At 39.8% G+C, this 20,038-nt stretch overlaps 1 protein-coding gene across 3 annotated transcripts; it reads left to right on the top strand.

Annotated features, from left to right (window-relative positions):
• The first annotated feature begins 113 nt into the window (after window positions 1-113).
• Window positions 114-19,193, top strand: UPF3A (UPF3A regulator of nonsense mediated mRNA decay). Of its 3 annotated transcripts, none has more exons than XM_085552373.1 (10): window positions 114-365; window positions 811-917; window positions 5,957-6,063; window positions 6,958-7,056; window positions 7,153-7,263; window positions 10,806-10,861; window positions 10,953-11,111; window positions 13,124-13,284; window positions 15,860-16,098; window positions 17,788-19,193. In XM_085552373.1, exons 1-10 carry the CDS (start codon window positions 183-185, stop codon window positions 17,853-17,855), a joined length of 1,290 nt encoding a protein of 429 aa, XP_085408499.1. In that variant the 5' UTR covers window positions 114-182; the 3' UTR covers window positions 17,856-19,193. The 3 variants fall into 3 exon arrangements, with proteins under 3 accessions (XP_085408499.1, XP_032297873.2, XP_085408508.1); XM_032441982.2 differs by having other exon boundaries at window positions 133-365; window positions 15,860-16,154; XM_085552382.1 differs by lacking the exons at window positions 114-365; window positions 811-917; window positions 10,806-10,861 and having other exon boundaries at window positions 3,275-6,063; window positions 15,860-16,154.
• The last annotated feature ends 845 nt before the right edge of the window (window positions 19,194-20,038 follow it).

Below are 20,038 nucleotides of genomic sequence, written 5' to 3'. Positions count from 1 at the left end.
ATGGGGATGCAGAAGGATGAGGGCAGACATAACTAGGGTTATACACAGCCACATAATATCGCGACCGTCCGTACTCTGGGAGCTAAGGAACTCCCCTCGCCCCTCCACAGAGTCTCGCGAGATTCCGCCCCTCAAAAGGGCAGTTCTCGCGAGCTTTCCGTCTAGTTGCGGGCGGCGGCTCCATGCGGTCGGAGCGGGAGGTTGTGCTGGTAGCGGTGAGGGGCGGCGGCCGCGACAAGTGGCCCATGGAGGTGCCTCTGCGACGGGAGCCGGACGCCGCGTTCAACCCACCGCCGTCCCCGGCGACACCGCTTCCCCCGGCGCCGGTTAAACAGCGAGATGAGAAAAAAACGGCGCTGAGCAAAGTGAGGGGTGTTGGGGCTGTGGGGGCGCGTAACCGCCTCGCTCGTGGCGGGCTGCGGCTGCAGGTGCTGTGGTACCGCGGCCCCCTGAGGGCAGCCCTGCCTTCCCCGTTACCGCGGATGTTGAGTTTAAAGGAAATTGCTGTTGGGGAGCGGTGGGAGCGGACCGTCCCGATGGCTGTGTGGCCATTTTGGTGCTCTGCGCGATGCTGTTGAGTCCCGTTGCGTTTAGGGCGAGCGAGCCCACCTTGCTATAGGGAAACGCACCTGTGTGTGTGGTGTGCTGGGCTTCGGGTACCGCCCAGCGCCAGTCCTTGTCGGGACACCGAGGCTAAGGCTGCAGCCGCAGCTCCCAGATGAAGGAAGAGCTTTTAGAAGGGAGTTAGGCGATTTATTTGGTCTTTTTCGTGCTATTTAGATGGAGGATAATTCTCTTTTGTCTATGCAGGTGGTTATTCGACGGCTTCCTCCTTGTCTAACCAAGGAGCAGCTGGAGGAGCAGCTACACCCTCTCCCTGCTCATGATTATTTTGAGTTTTGCACTGCTGATCCCAGGTGAGGATGAGGTGTCCGTGTAGGTTTTCAGGTGCTTAAAGCCTAAGTAAGGAAGTTTGGACCCTAAGTTACTTATTTTGCCCACGGAGCCTGTTTTGTAAGTTACGTAAAATGTTTGGATATATACATGTGCGGTGATAATATATCCCTGCCTCTTCCTTGTATACTCGTGGTTTTAAAACATATATATTTTTTGGTGCAAATAGAGCATAGTTTTGTTTGAAAACGTCATCCTGCTTTTAACTTTAATTGGTAAAAATTATTAGGCTGTCAATTGCCTATGAAAACCATGACATAAAGACAACCGAGGGCAAATATCATCTAAATTCTCATGAACGCCATTCGATTATTAATTTGCTTATGTATTCTTGTCTTTATTTCATACCTTTTTTTTTTTTCCAAGTAATCCATTCTTATTCATTTTTGTCTCATTCAAAATGTAAAAACGAAGCAGTGGTCGACTGACAATAAGGTAATTTCTGATATACTTACTTAACATGCACATCACAGCGCCAAAATGCCATTCCCTTTTGAACAGAGCGATTTCTAGACAAACTTAACCATGGAAGTAATCATAGCATTCTATGTGCTACATGTCCTTGTGCTCAGAATAATTAAAGGATGTGATTCATCTTGCCCAGCTTAGCCTGCTGCTGTGTGTGGTGAATCATCCTCCACATAGATATATGTATATACATAGATATATGTTTTCTCAGAGTCAGTTCCGCAAAGAGAGAGGAACCAGTATCTGTTTAGTAGAACTTTGTGGCAGTTCATTGCTTGCCTGACTTAGGCTGTTAGGCATATACACAGCATCAATACCATGAAGGATGTGAAGGTAGGTAAGGGTAGGATTTAGTCTGCCCTGGAAGACAGAACAAACATTTGTGGTCCTACCTCCATGCTTTTGTAAGACGTGTACATATATCAACTCCTTTTTTACTGTTTTCGTGATAAAGGTTACTTGTAATTTGATAATGTTCTTATTATATGCAAACTGTAAAACTTTTAACAACTTCATATAACTCAAATGTCATTATTGTGTAAACGCTGTTACATCCATTTCAGTAAAATCATTTCACAAAGTTTGACTGTTGTGTTGTATTTCATTCATTTCTTCTGATACATTTGATTCACTGCATTCAGTTCAGTTTTCTCTCTTGTACATTGGGATCAAAATACAAGCAAAAACTCTGTGTTTCTGACTGATTCTGTGGCCTTTAGGGGTGTTTGATAAGTATGCTGTATCCTATAGCTAACAATGAAGAGGCTGCCTACTGGATCTGTCTTGTTCTTAGGTGCCAAAAAAGAGCTACATCTATGGCGCAGTGGTAGGAATGCCGCTTGCAACACCAGAGGCCCGGGTTCGAATCCTCCCTGTGGCTAAAGTGATAGAAGTGCCGCTCTGCTACACAAGAGGCTCGAATCCTGGGGGTTGGACTCGATGATCTCTAAGGTCCCTTCCAACCCGCACGAGCTTGTGAGACTGTGAGATTGTATCTGAGCCTTCTAAAACATTGGTGCAGTGGTTGAGTTATGGTCCTGCAGCACTCGGGTCATCCCTCAGGATTGGTACTGACTGCAGAACTCACTGAAAATGTGATATATACTATTGTTGGATAAAAAGCTTGAAGGGGTCTGAAACACAGAGATGAGGCTTTTATACATTAAGCACTGATGTCCCACTTGTGTTTGAGGACCAGCTCTGTTTGTAGAAGCAGCTCCATCAGAGGAGGGATGTGGAATTTCTAGGCATCGTCACAGCTATGCTTTCATGACCTACCCTGATATCTGGCAGCAGTAATGGAGAGAGAATCTCCATTGTTGTGTGCCTCCAGTGGCGCAGTGGTAGGAATACCGCTTTGCAACACCAGAGGCCCGGGTTTGAATCCCCCTGTGGCGCAAGTGGTAGAAGTGCCGCTCTGCTACACAGGAGGCCCGAATCCCAGGGGGACTCGATCTCTAAGGTCCCTTCAACCCGCATGAGACTGTGAGAATCCAATTTGATTTTGCTACTGTGCATACCAGTATCAGACTGTGGACAAACATGCTGTAGTAGTTATGTATGTTTCTGCTGACATGAAGTTCTTGAAGACTTAAAATGTGTTTCAAAGACGTTGGATCCCCTATTTTGAAGACAGATTCTAAATCCCTGCTTTCCAGGGATTGTGTCCAGAGAACATTTACATGTTCCAGACACATTTTTTTTCTTACTAAAGTGTTTCTTTGTTTGAAAGATACTCTGATATCAAAGTCTAAGCAAAAAGCATTAGAAAAATATTATGTTGGAAAATACTGTGCTTCTGTTCCAGATGGGAAATAGATGGTGTTGGTGTGCAAGATGAAGGAAATAACAGGAAAGTGTATTTGCATTTCTTTTTCATGAGTGTTGTGTGTCCAACTGTGAGTGATAAGTTACTGCAGAAGAAGTAAATCAAGTTACTGCAGAAGAAGTAAATCTATGGCCAAGCAGTTCTGTGCACTGAGCTGGAGAAGTAGCTTTTTTCAGTTAGTTTTGTGGAAACTGAAGATTGATAAAGCACTGCAATAGTTGTTAAATTGGGGACTTAAACTCAGGACTTCTCAGTCTTCGATAGCAATGATGGCAGAGGACTGGAGCACTTTCCGTATGAGAACAGACTGGAACATCTGGGGCCCTTCATCCTAGAGAAAAGAGAGCACCAGGGGGAGCCTTATAGTGGCCTTCCTGTACCTGAAGGGGCCTATAGGAAAGCTGGGGATGGACTTTTTATAAGGGTGTGTAATGGCAGGACAAGGGGAAATGGCTTTAAACCAGAAGAGGGTAGATTTAGACTTGATATTAGAAGGGAATTCTTGATAGAGTGGTGAGACACTGGAACAGGCTGCACAGGCTGTGGATGCCCCCTCCCTAGAAGCGTTAAAGCCAGGCTGGATGGGGCTTTGAGCAGACTGGTCTAGAGGGAGGTGTCCCTGCCTATAGCAGGGGATTTGGAACTAGGTGATCTTAAAGGTCCCTTCCAACTCAAAGCATTCTGTGATCGGGCTGGACCCTCAAGGTTGTTTTTTCCTGGTGAATCTTCAGTACTTTAGACTATAATCATATCAGTCTCTAATATCAGCTCTCATTTCATTTTAACTTTGAAGAACATATGGAGTGTAAGATAAGAATAGTCTTGTTGAAGTGACAGAGGTTTGTTCCTTCCTGGGAGCCACCGCATAGCAGACTTCATTGCTGTTGCAGTCATGCAGCACAGAGGACTTTTTCATAGAATCATAGAATCACAAGGTTGGAAAGGACCTAAGATCATCTAGTCCAACCATCCTCGCATTACTGCTGCTACAGCAAACCACTAAACCATATCTCAGAGCTCCTCATCCAGCACAACTTTCCATCTTTGCAGACACTTGCAACTCTTACTGTTTTTAAAGTGTTTTCTAATATTATTTTTAACGGTACGTACCTTTTAAATCTGTTAAATTTCATCCTTTTTAAAATTTTTTTTCTTGCTTTGAAAGCACTGAGTTGGAGCTGGCTTGTTTCAGCTGCACTGCGTGTTGCTAATGATTCCACATGCTCCTGGAGATGCCTTGTGTTTCATGAGCAGACCGGAGGTTTGCAAATCTGGTAACAGAACTCTGCAGGGTGTGCAGAAGAACTCTGTGGCCAAGCACATCCATATGTCACCATGCTTTTTTGGTTGAGCTGTCTAGATGTTTCCTGCAAACAGACTGTACCCTGATACGTAGCATCTGTGTGGGGTGTGGTGGATAAGGAAGTATGCTTGATGTCTGTAGCATCTTTCAGCACTGTTTTGTGTCTACAGCATAGCACTAGCTGTGCCCAATCAGGCCTTTCTGTGGTTGCCTCCCTCCCTGGAGATCTTCTGAAGCCCCATGGCCCTGAGCACCCTGCTCTTGGTGGCCCTGCTAGAGCAGCTGTTAGGACAGAGGGACCCAGAGGGTCCTGCCAGCCTGAGCCATCCTGTGCTTCTGTGATACCTGCTTGCAGTTCATTCAATGCTATTACCTTCCCAGAATGTCAAAATAGTGAATAAATATGTGCTGGTTGTCTTCTGCTGCTGGTGAGTTTATCTTAAGACAGCACTTGTATGGCAGCAGTACTGTGAACACAGGTATATTAAAATTACGGGCTCACGTTTAAATCAAATACATTCAAGTATACTGGGGAAAAAAAAAAAGTATTAACGTGAAGACATCACTAAAAGCAGATTAAGCCAAATGTTTTTACATCGTAATTGTGTGGGAGTGAGAGTTAAGTGTGCACCTGACACTTAGCTGATGAGTGGTAATGCATTACATTACCACAGTTCCATCGGTGGAGGTGGTGTGCCAGCCCTGAGGTTTTGATCTGGCACGCTAATATTTAGAGTGGAACCAATGCCAATAAATTCTTGAAGGATCAGAATTATATTGGGTAAGTACCTGTTCTTTCTTGTGCTAAAAAAAATGCTTTTGATTTTCTCAGTTTTTTTTCTCCACAATTAGACATATATATTCATGCGTGTGTCAAATGGAGTTTGTTTATTTGTACAGAATGCAGCATATTACCTTGCCAAGTATTAAGTCATTTAATCTTTCTTTAATGTGGGAATACAGTGATAGCTTAGCAACTTCCAGTTCACTGAAAGCTTTTACTTCCTTTCTACTATGTCAGCAATGGAAGACATTCCTAACATGCCCAAGAGGTTCCCCAAAAGCACTGCTGTTACTCATCTCTCAAGTCACGAACAAATAGACTTAAAGTTTTGATCCTGCAAAATGGAAATGTATGCTCTGCAATTTAAGGAGACAAAACAAGCTAGAAACATTTGTCTCTGTTCAGAATAAATTTCATAGCTGTAGCAGGAATTCAGTCACTGAGTTGATAGATACAGATGTAATAGATGTTTTTATATGTATTTAGAAACATAAGTAAGCATGGTTAAGTTAGCCATTTCGCAGAGAGAATGAGAATGGCAGTGTGATCTATCTATTTCATTTTTCCAGGCCTGAACAGAATAGTAAATAACAGAAAATGACGTTGTTTCTTGTTGCAGCCTTTATCCTCATCTCTACTCAAGAGCATACATTAACTTTAGAAATCCTGAGGACATCCTCCTTTTTAGAGATCGCTTTGATGGCTATGTCTTCATTGATAATAAAGGTTGGACTATTTGTAAGCTATTACATGTGAATACATACATGCCTACATTGCCATTTTAGAACATTAATTCATTTCATTTTTTATAATTAGGCTATTATTTATTTATTTATTTATTTATTTATTTTGCTTAAGATACAGTTAATTACATAAAAGTGCACTAAAACAAAATCTGGTTATTGGAAGATAATGAAGTGAAAAATGTATTTGTCCAGGCAGTCTTATTTGTCTGCATGGTGTGCACACTTCATCTGCATTCTCATAACTCAAGCAGTACATTGTCAGGATCCTATTCATTATCTTAGATGAGCTTCACAATTCAACACAACAGTGACCCAAAACATTGCAAGCACGAGTGGCTGCATCTTTGTTGTGTTTCTGATAAAGTGGTGCTGTGCATTCCCCTTCTGAGAAAGCAAAACCAAAACCCACATCCTCACCATTTTGGTTGCACAATTTGAGATATGTATGGCTCGACTTTTCAGAGAGCTTTTATGTTTGATAGAACCTCAGGTGTTTTCAGTCTGATTTCCCTTAACAGTGTGTGTACTCACCTGTATTTGTCGATAAGAGCCTGGACATTCTGCTGTAAAGTAGGAGACAGATGGTCAGTTTGGTGTGGTTGTTTGCACGTACCAAGCCCAAGCTTAGATTGCAAGTGCCCTCTAGTGAAGCTAATAATAATGTTTAAATGATTCAAGTATTAAAGTGTTTTGTTTGTAATCCAAAATACAGCCACGTGCAAATTGTCCTTAGAAATTCAGGATGGGATTTTAGAAACATTCATCTTCACTTTCAAGTAAAGCTACCCGACACAGACATGAAGGGTTTGGAAAACCTTACTTGAATACAATGAATGCTTCCTGAAATAAAAATTAAGTGTTGTTCTCTTATAAGGTTTGGAGTACCCTGCAGTGGTTGAATTTGCTCCATTTCAGAAGATTTCAAAAAAGAAATTAAAAAAGAAAGACACCAAGGCTGGGAGCATTGAAGATGGTAAGCTGATGGTAATCTTCTTGATGTCACGGTGGAAAACAGATTCCATTTCTGTCATGCATAGTACTAACAGAATTCAAAACTTTATCTTCACAGACCCAGAATATAGGAAATTTTTAGAAAGTTACTGTGCTGATGAAGAGAAAATCTGTGCCAATCCTGAGACTCTTTTGGGAGAGATTGAGGCCAAAACAAGGGAACTCATTGGTCTGTTTTCTTGACTTTTCTTATTTTTGAGAATATTAAATATATTATTTTTATATCTTGAAGGTATTACCTGCATGTTATGACCTGTTCAGTCTGGTAGAGGCTGAGGTTATCACACTTAGAATTTTTATTTCCCAGCCAAGTATATTGAGGAAACACCTCTCCTGTTCTTTTGAGGCTCTTTGCATGGAATCACTTGACTTCACCAGAGGTTCTGCATGGGGAATGGCTTTGGTTAGGTAATTCATACTTCCTTCTGCTTACAGATGTGTTGTAAAAAGACACAAGATTTATTTTTAAAAGATAAAATAGCTGAATACTTAACAGTTGCTCTCTGACATTAGCTGCTTTTATTGTGAAACATGAAATGACCTCTGTTCTCACAGTCAAGGTTCTGAAAAAGCTTTGAAAGTAAGGCTATGCTTTATTCTCTATATGCATGCAGCATGACTTTCACAGACTCATGGGGAATCTTTAATAAGATACCACTGAAATCTTCCTGAATAAATTACATCAAATTTCAATTATAGGTTTTAGCAATATGAATATTACTAGTTACAAGCAGAAATCATAAGTGTATTGTCAACAAAAGGCAAACTGTGTGCTGTGATCCATACTGTGCCATATAACAGAAATACGATGCCTTTTCTTCTTTTCAGTTCAGTCTTTCAAAGAGTACCTTTATGGGACTGTCTGTAGTGACTGTAACACTCCACAGTTGTGCCACGCTGTAGGTAATTATTTGACCATTGGCAAACGTGTAGGAGAAGGATGTTATTAGAAGATGCACAAGGCAGACCTGGAAAGATTTGGGGGAAAAAAAAGCAGATGGGATGAAATGCAGCGTTCAGCACAGCAGTGCTGACTGCTCACGTCTTTCTGAGGTCAGGATATCTTAATTGCTAGGATTGTTAGAAAACTGAACTTCGTAGAAAAAAAAAAATTGTTAACAGAGTGCGCAGCATAGACATGAATAATGAGGTGCAGTTAGCATTGCAGGAGGCGGTCACAGGTGATGAAGCCTCCCTATCAACATGCTAAAGGCAAGGAGCCCTGTCCAGCTCTGGCTTGGAGTAGTTCTGCATATTAGTACATTGTCAAAGCTCTTTCAGGACTCCCGCAGTACTGAGAGAAAATTTTCCTGGGATAGAAAAGACCTATTTTTCATTCCAAATGTGATGTGATCTATATCTTTTCAAAGCCTCCAAATAATAGTGCCACGTCACACTGAGAAACACAGATAGCTCTTTCCAGAATACTGGAACTTGGCAGCTGTCAGAACGCAGCTTTAAGGGAGGGTGGCACCTCTAAGTGACAACATCTAGATCACTGGAGCACGCACTCTTTCCTCTGTTGTGCCAATTTGCCAAGAAAAAAAGAATCCAAAACCAAAGCAGCTTGATGTAAGGAATGTTAACGTTCCGTGTGTGTTAAATCACAGGAAATCAAATCAGTTAGGTTTTGTTGTCAGTACAAAACCAAAGATCACTTCAGTGGATAGCAAGCTTGTAGCAGAAGTGTGTGAGACGTTAGATGTGTACGTCTAGTTTCAAAGGTGCTAATATCTACTCGAGTTAATGAAAGATGTGCCCAGGACTTAGTTGGCAGAATTGGGCCTCACATTCTCAGCATTTCTCCAGGTAGCGTTGCTACTGCAAACCAGCATGGTTTGTGCAACACGTCCGATGCGTTAGCTCATCAGTTTCAGTGTGACATAGAGATATAAAACAGAATTTCTCTGTAACAGGATAAAGGTAAGCTCATTCTTCTGGCTTGTTTGTAGAAAGCGAGATAAAATATAAAAGTTATTGCTGATGGAGCTTTATAGTTTATTTTCTTCTAACATTTCTTAAATGTTTACAGAAAAAAACAGATTTTCATTTAGAGTAAGGCTTATAAACAAGGGGAGTAAGATTCAAGTTTTATTGATATGCATCTTTTTTTATCTCCCTCTTCTGATAGTACTCGTCACACTGCCTCTCTTCTGTGAACTTCCATGTTGCCATTTCTGATCCAACCCCTTGCTCTGCAGCCTTAGTCATGTCTAGAGTCAGGTGCTGAACTCCTGGTGTGGCAGATCCTTCCCCATACCTTCTGGTGACAATCTGTGGTCAATTCCATTGTGTGGAAATCACCAGAGATGCTCAGACAGGGGACTGAGAGGGGCAGGAGAGGGTGGCAGAGCTGCAGATCTGGGAGACTGGAAGGGAGGACAGTGAGGACCTAAAATTTGTCAGAAATTATGAGCAGGTGGAAAAGAAAGAAACAGCACTGGAAGTATAGGGGTAGAGAGAGGAATATATCAAACCAGCAAGTCTGCTTGTTGCTTTTGGCCATTGATATTTGCTGAAGATAAATACCGAATCAAATCAAACCTTCCAATCCATAACTTCATAACAAAGTTTTCTGTTTGTTTAGGTTTTCTGTTTGTTTGTTTTCTATTAAGTTATTTAGCTGTTCTAAACAAAAAACATTCAAATGTTTTTGGGATATGAGGTTATGTATAGATTTGAGCTACGCCTTTTTAAATTTGATTGAGAATTCCTTTTTTTCTGTTCCATTTTCTATTCTTTCTTCCAAATCATATCTCTTCTGGTTGCAGGAAGAGACTATGAAAATTGTGGAGCATTTTTTAGCTCTAAGTATTTTCTGCATCTTTGTCCTGGATCATCTAAGACTGCCAACATTCTTTTCAGCTACTCGCAGTACGTGGGTTCAAATTTGAATTCAGTGCTGGCAGCCATCAATGCCATGTATATGATATAGAATTTGATGATGTCTTCAAGCTTTAGTAGATATTGGCGATGGCATAGGCTTGATTTCAGAGTGTGAAGATAGCTCCGAAGCATAAGAATGTCTTTGTGATCCATCAAATGATCACCCAAATACGTTATTTGGGAAAGCAGAGCCTTATTGAATCTGTTGACACTTTGTTGTATCCTGGGACAAACGACTTATCTTTAATTATTCTTGTTTTCCCATGGAATGATGAATGCTTGATGGGAGTCCAGGGGAAATGTTATATATGAATGAAAATGTTTCTTTCATAATGTACTTTGAAATTTGGGGCTGAAGAGTGATATGTGAGATTACTGTAATGTGGACTGTACATGAACAGCAATCTAACTAGCTTTTAATGTGCAAAAGTTGAAAGAGGAATAGATATAGTGGTAGGAATGTGGTAGAATTTGATACTGAGCACATTTATTTTTTTGGTGAATAGCTCTTTGGCCAGCAAGAGAAAAATGTCATTCTCTGAACTGAAAAGATATGATTTTAAGTTTAAAACTTAAATAATCGAGCAACATATCTCTGTTGCTTCTTGCCCTATCAGCAAGAAAAAAATAAAAACCCACACCCAAATAATGTGTTTCTAAAATGGAATGATGGGACTACCATCCAGAATATATGAGATAAGTAGGTTTATATATTATTTGGCTCCCTTGCAGATAAAGTTAGAAAGAAGGGATTAATACTGAAGTAAAGAAATGAGTACATATTTTAGGAGTTGAACACTATATCACAAATTTTTTGTGTTTTAGCTAGAAGAACAACACCCCTTTTGGAATATATTAAAAATAGAAAATTAGAAAAGCAGGTACGTTCAGATTTTTGCCTGAAGTTCAACATTTATGTTTCATGTGGTTTTCCTGTGGGCAATTTACAATTAATCATTTTGAACTCTTCAGAGAATTCGAGAAGAGAAAAGGGAGGAACGAAGGCGGAGGGAACTGGAGAAGAAACGTCTGAGAGAAGAAGAGAAAAGGAAACGCAGAGAGGAGGAGAGACGTAAAAGGAAAGAAGCAGAAAAACATAAGAAAATTTCTGATAAAGAAATAAGGATCAAGGTACCTTAACCAAACCAAACCAAACCAAACCAAAACTCCTCTGTGGAAGTTATTCAGAAGTTCTTTTGGTTTCACACTGTTTATGCTGTGTACTATGGTATGATCTGGTAATAGCAGTCGTTTTTACTGGAAGGAGAAATAGAGTAAGGCTTAGGCTAAGGACTGTTGTTGAAAAGTCTGACTAATTACTTTAGATACAGTGATGTGCTAATGCAGTTACATCGACAGGCAACTGTGAATATATCCTTATACAACAATGCCACATTCAGTGCTGACAGAACCTGACAGAACCAGATTGTTCTGCACTAACACATCAGAGCATTAATGCAAATACGGCTTTTAGCACTTTGTCATGTAAATCTAGCTGGATGTATTGAGGGTGTTTTTTTGTTTATGCTCAGAACTGGTTTATAGTATCCTTTAAGCCAGTTATTAAAAAGTCTTGTCATAATTTATATAAAAGTATATGTTTTAATAATTTTTAAATTAAAATTTATGAGCATAATTTTATAATGTTATAATTATAAATTATTTTTATAAAATGTGTAAATATTATCATATATAACTGTTTGTACTAATTGTGTACATTAACATCATTATATATAATTTCAATCTGTGTTGTATTTTAACACTTTGAACGGATGTGCTTTTAATGACTTAGGTGGGTGCATTTTGTGGTATTACGTCTCCACATTTAAAACCTTCTTTGTATAAGACAAGAAACATGAAAAAAACTAAACCAACCCTATTCATTTCATCTAAATTTTGTGGTACTGGAAAGTTTTGTAGGCTCTTTGATGAGGTAAACTGATGTAAGAATCTGTAGCCTAATACAAGGATGCACAGAATCACTCCAGATCTTGTGAGGGAGTCAAGCCACAAAGCTTTGTAGCTTTATCCTCTTCCTTGACATCCCAGACAACACTTGCCTCCATCTAAACATATAGGAACAGTACGTTCTGAAGCACTTACACTTTTTTTCATATTTGTGTGTAACAAACATTCTGGAATGTCAGGAAAAAAAGGGGCTTGTCCTTTAAAAGGTATTTTCCAAAATTTGTTGTCCAGAATGCTCTAGTATTTATGATCTGTCATCTATGGGAATGTGAAATTGAGAACTAGTTCTGGCCCTGAGGAAAGGGAAAATACTGCCTGGAAGAAACATTTTAGATTCTTCTAGGTGTATTGAAGAGCAACAACTTTTCATCATCATCATCATCATCATCATCATCATCATCATCATCATCATCATCATCATCATAATAATAATAATAATAATAATAATAATAATAATAAGGTGGAATGAAAAGTGCGTTGAGCTATTCTACTTGTTGTTGAAATGATAGAAAACTACTTTGAGACACTCGGTCCTTCTATGAGGGCTATTGCTGTAATTCTAGATACTGCTCAAGCCCCATGTGGATTATTTGTTGAGGAATTAACAAAATTCTTGGAAAGCTTAATCTCCAAAATTACAAAGTTATGTGATATTCCCTGCTAACCCCTTAATTTTCCCTCAGTCTGTATTTTTGTTAAGGTGTATTTATACGAAGCGCCTATTTCCACATGCCAACCTGTCCCAAAGTGTTAGCGTGTCACACACTTTATACGTAATAACTTGAAGGAGTGAACTTAATCCTGCTCTTTTTGTAGTATTGTAGAGGTTCTGCTTTTATTTTATTGGCAATGACGTTGGTCTCTGTTGTTACATGATTTCTAAGAAATCATTGACTATGTAAAACTCGGGAGAGAAGAGTAGGTAAGTGCTTTCTCCAATATTCTTCACAAATCTAAAGCATGCCAGTGAATGCCTGTTAGTGACTGTACCTCCTTACCTAAAGTAAACTGCCCTTTTAAAATGACTTTAAAAAATGCATACTTTATAATAAAATATATTCATAGCATTTAGTAAGGTATCTGAAATCTTAACAGGTCATTTGATACATTGTTAAAATGTCCATTACAACAGAAGATAATAATTATATGTCATAATATAAACAAATATTTTTTAGCTTCTTAAGAAGCCTGAAAAAGGAGATGAGCCAGCCAGCGAGAAGCACAAAGAAAAAGACGAAGAAGCTGACACTGAAGAAAACAAATGGGATAAGTCTCCTGGACCTGGGAGTATAAGATCCAAATCATTGGAAGGTTCACTAAAAGAGCTTAAGGAGAAGTAAGTATTATTTATCTTAGGGACTTAGATGCTAAATGCTTTTATTTGAAGGCTTAGCCATGATGTAAAGTTTGGCTTAAAGTTGGGTGTTTGTCAGCAAAGAGCTGATTTCATTTTGCACGTGTACGAATCTCTCACCATTCTTTTTGTTAAAGGTGTTTAGTAACAACTTACTGACCTGATGGCAGTAGTAGTGGATGCAGTTCCATTGGGTAAGGCCCAATTTCCATCACCGATGTCAAAGTCTAAATTGCCTCCAGTCTTCACTTTTCATCACGCTAACTGTTTTCACTGCAGTAAGCAGATGATTGTGTTTGATAACTGGGACAATGGCAGAATAGTTGAGGTGTGACTGACAGCCTTATGACTGGTGCAGGAGGTTGTCTCTGTCTCTCACTGCCTTTTGTATAGCATACGCAGTAGTAGAAACAAGAGGTATAGCTCTCTTCTGTAGCTAATGTATCCTCAAAGTGTGCTGGAAGTACTCAGCAGCTGGTTCTCTCTTTTATATGATATATATGATGGGCGTGTGTGTGAGCAGGATTCACCCAAGAGAGATGTAATGTAAGAGTAATGTTGCTAAGATAAATAACACTTTCCCAATTCCACTGAGCTCTCAGAAGAAGTACTTTGCAAAATGGAAGAGCTGCATCTGAGATGTCATGTGTGTCTGTAACTTGTACGTATGGATGAACAGAGCATTTAAATAACTTACTTAAGGTCATATAGGTAACGTATCAGACAAAGATCAGGACTGTGCTGTGCTTTAAATGTTACCATTCTCCACATAGGCTATTGAGTTTTGTGAAGAGTATACAGGAGCTGCAAGTATTCTCATAATAGCAGATAGAAAAGCAAAGAAATGTAAACAGTGGAAAATAAACCCAACAAATTTGCTAACTAAAACACTTGATTCACCCATAATATCCTACATGTATTGCTCATCTCTTTTATCTGTGAGAAGGGACCTGAATCATGGGCTCAGAGTTTCAGCATCCCATGTCCTGAAAGGTCCTGACAGGTGCTGAAAACTTCAGTTTTCCATTCTGTGGTGGAAAATGAAAGCATTCAGGAAATCTTGAATCGATGGTCTTCAGCAAAGGAAAGACAGGAAAGGAAGGGTGCCCTAAAATGCGTACAGGGGCAAGTCAGTTTTTTGGTAATTAGGCTTATTATGGACTAAGCTTTATGTTCTGCCATATAGCATTTTCCGTATTGATCATGTAAATTTAATGAGGCATCAATATAGCTTTTCCAGGTGTGAAAGAGAATCCTTTTTGCTGTGCATGTACAGTAAGTTACCTTGTCTTTCCAAGTGCTTGCTTCATCATGACTATTGATTATTAGGGTTAATAGATATCATGGTACTGACACAGAGATCAGTAACAAGCCAGAACTTGGAACTCTACATAAGCAGCCAATTTAAAGCTTGCTAGCTGTATTTTTTTTACATTTACTTTGTAATTTTGTATTGCTTATCCTCCTGTTTCCACTCCTCTTCCCTATGACTGAACTGTAGAAAGCTGTTCCGGCCACTCCGGAGCTGGGGTCTGTATCCCTGTCACTGAGCACAAATGTTCCTCCATCACCCACAGGAGGAGACTGCAGGGCACTAGGAAGCATTGCAGCAGCAAGTCTGTGTGTGCACCCTGTCTTTGGAAAGGACGTGCTCCAGAGCCTCGCTAAGACTTTCCTCCTTCAATTTTAAGCATTCAAATATATGAAACACATGAAAAGAAAGTACATGTATTTGCTGCTTTCAAAATTTTAATCTATTATGTAATCTTTCTTCATTATTTACGGTTTTGTTTTACGAGAGAAGCAAGTGCTTGCTGAACTGGAACAATGGAGTGAATGAGAGAGCTGAGTTGTATCAGACAGGCAGCAAAATGCTGCAAACTAAGAATCTTTATAATATAAACCCATTGCAGCATAGCATAACTGTAAGTATTACGTTGTGATAAGGTAATGATGCTTACCCAACAAAAAGAAATGTTAAGGTAGGCAAAAGTGTTTGGAGACAAAATAAACAAATGCTGAGAACACAAGCATTTGTTTTCTCAGATACCTCCCAGAAGCTCCAGTGTCTGACAGTGAATAATTTTTGTTAACAAATGGTTAAAGGGTACGTGCACAGATCCTTTGGGCCCTGAATGCTGCCTTTCAAGGCAGTACTCACATACATAGGTACGGCTCTTCTCAAGAGCAGCCACAACACCTGGTGATGCAGCACAGGGTTATGTGAGGAGCACTGGGGAACCACCCAAGGGATTGCAGGGGGGCATAAAGGTTGGAGCAGAGGCTTCCCATAGCAAGCACACAAAAACCAGATTTTTCTTGCAAAGTTTTATCTGCTACTTTCTGAACTTAGTGCATCGTGGAGAGCTGGACGTACATAAGTGAGACGTTCAGCAAAATTGCACATAACCCATATTTATTAAAGGAAAAACAGTCTTCACATATAACTGACCTAACAACTGACCAAGACAAAGGGAGACTTTGTATTCTATACTTCAATAACCTTTGTATTTTTTAAGCTGTTTATTGCTTGGATTCTCTTTCTATGCATTTACAGGTCACAAAATGATAGTGACAAAGAGCAAAGAGATTTGGAGAGAAGATTTCGAGACAAAGAACCTGAAAGGCAAAGGTATCGACTGGATGATGGCAGGAAGCATAGAACTCACTATGAGTTTGACAAGTTTGTGAGAAGGAATGAAGAAGAGCTGAAATGGGGGAAAGGATACAACCAAGACAGAGGAAAGAAAGGGAACCACAACTACAGCTTCACTGTGGAGGCAGTAGACAAACTGGGTAAAGAGGACAAGTGTGATGACATGGCATCCAAAAAGGAGCGCATAAGAAATAAGGTTCTTTTATTCATTTAGGATAATCTTTCATTAGTTAAATATGCTTCAAGATCACAGGTTTTCCTTTTGCAAACTTAGCATAAAAGATGCTTTAAAAAAAAAAAAAAAAAAACCAAAAAAACCACAATTCTTTATTTTATTTTCAGTAAAATCCCAACTTCTTTTTCTTGTTGTCAAAGGACAACAGCAGTTAAAATAAGTTATGGCCACAGGTCTCTGCTCATTTGTATGTACCATATACAGCATACTTTCTGTCTTAAATTCAACCCTGGCATTTTAAGAACACTATTCTTGGAAGCCTTGTATTTTATAAGCATTCTAAAGATTGTTATACTTTTAGTTTGCAATGAAATTCAACAACTGTGTCATGCTAGTCTTTGTGTTTCCATTACCCTGCCCATAACGTCCTTACAACTGACCAGGACTTCATTAAGGACATAGCGTAAGTAAGGACAAGTCCAAATAGCTAATTCAGAAACAGTTGTATTTAGATGCACCAGAGTCTTTTCAGGAGGTGGTTATCCTTGTCAACCTCATTCTCTATCTGTTCTGGTCCTAGATTTTCTGCACAAGATTATTGAAACATTATTTTGTGTATAAATATATTCAGCATGTGAATCTCTTCTTTCAAACCACATTCGTGATACGGGGTGGCGGTGAGAGCTGCCAAGGATGGTGAGCTGGTCATCTGTGGCATGAGTCCGTGTGGATCACATACAAAGCTGGCCCAGGTGGACTCACTGTGCAAGCCATGTGGGTCACTTTGTGCAAAAAAAGGGCTGTTTTAAAATAGGCTGCTTATTTTTTTTGCAAAAACTTACCTAATACAAGAATTCGACCAAAAAGCTGTGGTTGTGGTGAATGGGTTACTCAACAACAATCAAAAACTAGCATTTCTGTGAGTAAAATAAGCAATCTACTAGGAAAAGACTTCTTAAGCATTGTTTCAATAATACATTTTATTATTGAAATTTCAAGAATAAAAAGCACTTTCAAGAGTTGTGGAACTTCCCTGTTTGTAGGTTCAAGGTCTCTTTTTCTTGTGTGTTGCTCCTTCTCCCATTTCCCAGTGGTCAAATCAGCATCTTGTTGTTGGGTCACACATATGACTGAGTCAGCAGCACTGAACACGTTCAGTTGAGGATAATTTTCTGTCTGTTACCTGCTAACTGGTGCTCTGGTTTATCTCATTTTATTGTGCTTATAGTTAATATTTGTTACTCATCTGCCAAGGTGCAAATGTGCAGGCTGTTGTTCTTCCCAGCCGCTGCTGGTGAAGGTAGCAACATGTTTCAGAGTTTTACCTAGGCATGCATAGCAGTACTGTGTTTGATAACAGCCAGCAGTACTTCTCCTTATTTATGTCAAATGTGTCATAAGATCTTTTCTTTTTACAGCTTTCTTCGCTTATTCAAAATGCTTGGCTTTCAAGAATAGTGTTGTGAGCAAGACAGATATTAAATACTCAGTTGATTTTCATTACACTTCTTTTTTTTTTTTCCCCAACTTTTATGATATGTGAAGTAATTTAACACAAAATCTGCTTTCTTCACAAGAATTAATCTCTTTAAAACCTCACCTGTGTTTCCCACACAGGTTTATCAGAGAGTTAACCTCATCTGCTCCCCCCTAGGATCGCCCAGCCATGCAGCTGTACCAACCAGGGGCTCGCATCCGAACGCATACGGGATCCATGAGTAAAGGCTACGACTGCAGTGGGAAGTCTTTGGAAGATGCTCTTGACAAAAAGTATGAGGTGGATAGCTCAATGGGAGGCGGCTCTGAGAAGAGCGAGGAAGCAGAATAAAACAAACTGGAGGAAAGACTTGTGAAAAGGGATGAGCTTCAGATTCAACATCACCACATAGAGCCGTTTCAGAAGCCCAACACCAACAGAATTGTCATAGCTATCTCTTACTTCCTCTGAAATAAAGAATTGGGGATGTATAAAGTATCTTACAGCAAAGGAATGTGATTGCTTTTGTACATAAAGCAGAGCAAACACCATTTGCCTAACATAAAAGCGGTCTAATGTTTTATTAGATTCACTTTGAGATATAAAATCTCTAATAGTTTTAAAGGAACGTTTCTAGAACGCTTGAGAAGCGATCTCACCTTTGCAAGCCTAAAGAAACTAACTGTGGATTTGTGTCATTGTGAGGCCTGAAGCACTTCCAAGTGTTGGGTGCACGGCAGCCCCAGGGCCCCTTCCTGCACATGGCAGTGCTGCCCAGCGCTGTGCGCCCGGGGAGCTCCGCAGCCAGCAGTGTTTGCAGGAATAGCACTGAGTGTCTGTACGTACCTTGTTGTGTTCACATTGTTTTCCAATTAACTACAGCGTCAAGTAAGTGTTATCAAAGCTACGAGTGTGTTGTCACAGTGTCATTTTCGGAGCCACTTCTGCCTTTTATGTTTTAATGGATTCTTGTACTTAAAGCAGAGAAAAGCTAACACAAACCTCAGCACTTAATGTGTATGGTTTTCTTAAATTAGCTGTTTGTTTTTTTATGGTTTTGACACTGTCTTTTCCAGAAGTGATTGTACAGCGATGACTTTTTATATGCTGATGTTTGATGTAAGTTGCGGTTGCAGGATCTGGACAACATCTGACACGTGAGAGTTCAGAAGTTCAGTTTGTTTAAAGGAAAACAAACACGAGTGTCAGCTGCGAAGTCCCATTTTGTAAGATCCAAGTCAAATTCTGCCCTCTGATGCAGGCACATATATATGTGTGTGTGTAAATATATATATATATATATATATATATATATATATTTACAGTGTTTCCATTGGAACAGCTGCATGTTTACGGAAGGGCAAAACTTAGGCATCTTTTACAGCTGAAAGCTTCACAGACATTGAAACGGAGACCTGCTGTGTTGATAAAGTTAAATGGTAAGACACTCATTTACTTTTTATATCCTCCTGGAGCATTTTGTTAAGCGTAACATCTAGCTGTTCTACACTGAAAAATTACTGATTGTATTTTCCAAGATAATAAGCATTACGTGAATAAAAACAACAGGATTTTCACTATGATTTTAAGAAGTGATCTTATGTAGTTTTTCTGTCTGCACTCTAAAAAACATAAGTAGGGTGCTGCGCTACTCTGTATTCCTCAGAAACAGATAAAAATAGCATTGAGAAAAGTTTTAATATCAAGCTATGTGAGTGAGAAGCCAACTGAAACTTCTTCAAAGCGTAAGTGAAACAACTGTTGGAGAATCATTTGGTTTTATCTTCAGCTGAAGTTTATCTTGTGTAAGGTTTATTCTGACTGCTGAGAAGGGATCTGAGTTCAGCTTCCCGGCTGAATGAAAGAGCCTGGCTTGGTTTGAGGAGAAGGAAACCCAACCAGGACAGTTCTCCTGCAATAGGGGCAGACAGGGCTCTGTCTGCCTCAGATTGGGGTCTGCATAAATACAACCATTTCCAACCCATTCAGCTGCCCAGAGGACATGGGCAGAGCCTTGCTGGCTCAAGCAGGAGTCTTGTTTGTGAGAGGAACCCACAAGAGCTAGAGAAGAAATTATGCACATCCTCACATGCTTAGCATTTTTTGTCCAAAGGACACCTGCATTCTGTTTGATTGCAGCGAAGCTGGCCTTGGGTTTACACATCTGCACACACAGGGTATCCAGAACATTGATATTCACAGGGGAAGCCGGGCGGGAGGAGCTGCCACCTGCTCAGTGCTTGCTCTTTTTCCTACGCGCCTCCTGATGACACAAAATAAATGCAGGCTTGCAGCCTGTCTTTGTACAGAGTCACTGTGGCGTGAGAGCTTTATTTCCACAATAGCAACTTTGTTTTGCAAATTCAGCTCTGCTGAAAGTAGATCCAGCTTCCCTGAGAAAAAAGGGAATTGTATCTAGTTACATCAC

The sequence above is a fragment of the Coturnix japonica genome, chromosome 1 (genome assembly GCF_054131305.1).
Source record: "Coturnix japonica strain WE chromosome 1, WE-NBRP24, whole genome shotgun sequence".
NCBI classification, from domain to species: Eukaryota; Metazoa; Chordata; class Aves; order Galliformes; family Phasianidae; genus Coturnix; species Coturnix japonica.
The sequence above is the reverse complement of the archived record's forward strand: the minus strand, read 5'-3'. Positions and strand labels throughout refer to the sequence as shown.